Below are 2160 nucleotides of genomic sequence, written 5' to 3' on the forward strand. Positions count from 1 at the left end.
CCCCGGGTCCACACAGGCCTGCAGTACTGTGTGCAGTAGGGCCAGGGCGCCCCGGAGCAGGCTTTGAAGTGGAAGGCAGGCAGGTGTTGGGGAGGCAGTTACCGGGGCAACGGGAACAGGGCGTTTGGGAGGTGGTTGCCATGGGGACCTGAATGCTGACGAAGACTCGCGAGGCTGTGAGCAGCCACAGTGCTCTGCTCAGAAGCCCCAGGCTCGTCAGTCAAGCCGGTTCTCAGTTTGCACTTGGCAGCACGGGCAGGCGAGTGGCCCCTAGTTCCAGGAACAGAGCAGCGGCACCCCAGTCCTGGTCCTCCAGCCCCAAGCCTCGCCTGCCCACCCAGCGCCAGGATGGCCACCATCACCTGCACCCGCTTCACAGAAGAGTACCAGCTCTTCGAGGAACTGGGAAAGTGAGTTGCACCTCAGAGAGTCCTGGAGGGCTCAGGGGGTCAGTGTCACGGGTGGGGGTGTGCACCTGCAGTGCTTCCAGTGCACACACAGGGAGGAAGGCTGCATGTGTTTGGGGGCACTTGTACGTGCAGAGTGCCTAGAGCCAGGTGCGGGCATGTTTGCCAAGATGAGCCAAGGCCAGCCCGGCGAGTGTGTGCGTAGAGGTGAAGGGCTGACAGTGCATGGCAGTGTCTGTGCATGTACACACACACACATACACACACAAATGCACATGATCTGGGCACACACAGATTCTTAGAAACAGGATTAAAAAGGGATCTTCCCAGTCAGCTGAGTCTAAGGCTGGAATCCCCTGTTGAGTTTCTCTTGAGGTGGCCATCTCCCTCAACTTGGTTACTTCTGGTGACAGAGAGCTCACCATCTTCCAGGTAGTTCCTCCTGCCTTTAGGCACCTACAGCAGCTGTGCAGAGTGGCCGACTTCTCCCTGTAAGCACATCCCCTCCCCACCTCCCCCCTGCCAGCTCCTGCCAGGGGTGAGGGCAACGATACAGCAGGGGTTAATAACGGAGCCACTGGTGAGGCTTCCTAGGTGTTGGGAGGAGGGGAGGGGCAATCAGGCGAGCAGTCGGGGGACACTGCTGTTGCAGGGGCTAGTGATGTGAGGGTGCACCAGCTCTGGTCTCTTGGCAAAGTTGTCCAGCCCCAGAGCTCATTTCCTGCCTCTGATGACTGGTGTAGAGAGAAGGGTGGGAGGATGTGGGGGGTGGAGAGCCCTTTGGGGTAGCCCGATAGATTGTGGAGTGTCAGGGAAGCATTCCCGGATGCCGCCAGCTAAGTCTGTGGAGGATCTGGGGATGATCCATGGTAGGGGTACAGTTTAGAGGCAGAGTTTTCCCCGTGGGCAGAGCAGCTCCAGTGCCCTGGGTGGTCCCCACTGTAGCAGCAGGAGCGCAGGGGAGAGGGGCCCTGTGAGCAGGTATGTGCTGCTGTGAGGTCCGGATGTGCACACACAGGGGTGTGCTTTGATGTGTGTTACTGCGTGAGGACTGACTCTGGGGTACACTTGCATGCACTGAAAAGGTGTGCATGTGTTCACATGTGTGTGCACCGGAAGGGAGGTGCTGGTGTGTGCTTCATGTGTAAGGCCTAAAAATGCAAGTGTGCCCTGCAGGGATGGGTGGATGCAAGTGGCACAAGCAGGTCCGTTGGCTGGTTTGCAGGGGAATGAAGGTGTGTACACGCGTCACTGTGTGTACACATGTATGGCCGGTCAGAGCTGTATGCACATCAGCTGTGCGTAAAAATATGTCTGTGTAAGGATGCACACGTGGGACTTGGGCTCACTGGTGTTCCTGTGAGGTCTGGACATGCACGTCTGTGAGGAACAGGGGGGCATGCCCACGGGAAGGTTTATGTGTGTGCGTGTGAGGCCTGGGCCCATGGGCTCGGGTGGGAGTGTGGGTGTTGAAGGCGTGTGTGAGCTCAGGCTGGTGTCTGCATATACGTGGGAGGTGGGCCTGTGGCTGTGTACAAGTAGGCTGCCCGCACACACACACACACACATGCACTCACACACACACACACACACTCACACAGTTGCACACCAGGCTATCCTGATACCTACAGGCACACACCAGCTCCCTCATACAGACACACACCCATGTGCAGATGTGTGCTCCCTCCTGTCTGCAGACTTCCTGTCTTTCTGAGTGTGTTTTTGTGCTGGGGATGTGGGGGGCTGGACAGCA

At 58.2% G+C, this 2160-nt stretch overlaps 1 protein-coding gene across 2 annotated transcripts in view; it reads left to right on the plus strand.

Moving 5' to 3' along the window:
* Positions 1–133: 133 nt before the first annotated feature.
* CAMK2A (calcium/calmodulin dependent protein kinase II alpha) overlaps positions 134–2160 on the plus strand; it is a 67059-nt gene continuing 65032 nt past the window's right edge. The window contains exon 1 of one of the 2 annotated variants that reach the window (XM_007448053.1): positions 134–410. In XM_007448053.1, the coding sequence (XP_007448115.1) occupies positions 349–410 (62 nt within the window). In that variant the 5' untranslated portion in view covers positions 134–348. The remainder of the gene's footprint in view (positions 411–2160) is intronic. The other variant, XM_007448054.1, reaches the window with a different exon arrangement.

This window comes from Lipotes vexillifer, unplaced genomic scaffold, assembly GCF_000442215.2.
Source record: "Lipotes vexillifer unplaced genomic scaffold, Lipotes_vexillifer_v1.1 scaffold121, whole genome shotgun sequence".
Lineage (NCBI taxonomy): Eukaryota > Metazoa > Chordata > Mammalia > Artiodactyla > Lipotidae > Lipotes > Lipotes vexillifer.